General features: G+C 64.4%; 1 protein-coding gene across 1 annotated transcript in view; it reads right to left on the bottom strand.

Moving 5' to 3' along the window:
• The window catches only part of KAT2A (K(lysine) acetyltransferase 2A), an 8310-nt gene extending 8110 nt beyond the window's left edge, over positions 1–200 (bottom strand). The window contains exon 1 of the mRNA XM_009327026.1: positions 23–200. Coding sequence (XP_009325301.1) covers positions 23–200 — 178 coding nt within the window. The remainder of the gene's footprint in view (positions 1–22) is intronic.
• Between the last annotated feature and the right edge of the window lie 496 nt (positions 201–696).

A 696-nucleotide genomic window follows, 5' to 3' on the forward strand; every position in this document is an offset into this window, starting at 1 on the left:
ATCCGTCCGTGGCTGCTCCCGCTGCTCAGGAACTGCTCGAAGCTGCTCATGAACTCCCGAGCCCTCTCCATCTCCAGCCGCAGCTCTCGCTCCAGCTCGGCAAAGAGGGTGCCTGGGTGCGGCCAAAGGGTGCGGACGGGTCCCAGCCACGGGAACAGTGAGCTGGAGGCGGGCGGCATGAAGTGCAGGCGGCAAAGCATCTCTGCTCCTGGTGCGTGTGCTGTGGCTTGGCTCTGTGCAGGGGCTGGAGCGGTGCTGGGCTGGGGCCGGGGAGCAGCAGGTTTTATCCTCCCCTGCACAGGGGTGTGCCCCTTCCAGAACACTCTCTACCCACGCACCCTCCTGGAGCCATCGCCTATTTTTGAGAGGCTGATTATCCGTCAGCCAAAATAGCAGCGCCTGCTTCTGGGGACGAGTCACATGCCGCAAATAGGGAGCTGCAGTCACCGCCGGGAGCTCGGGTTTCTGCAGAGCCACCGTGATGCAGCAATGCCCACGGGACTGCCAGCCGGGGGGCAAGCAAAGCCCTTTCCACAGCCCCCACACTGGGGGGCTCAGCGGAGCGCTGGTTACGCTGTGCCAGGAGCGCGTTCCTTCGGCCAGCACGGGTATGGTCCCACCCCTAAAGCAACGTGTTCCTACGTCCCCTGCTGCCAGATGCCTCTTGCACTTTCTAGCCCCCCCCCCAACCCCAGG

The sequence above is a fragment of the Pygoscelis adeliae genome, unplaced genomic scaffold (assembly GCF_000699105.1).
Source record: "Pygoscelis adeliae isolate BGI_AS28 unplaced genomic scaffold, ASM69910v1 Scaffold917, whole genome shotgun sequence".
Lineage (NCBI taxonomy): Eukaryota > Metazoa > Chordata > Aves > Sphenisciformes > Spheniscidae > Pygoscelis > Pygoscelis adeliae.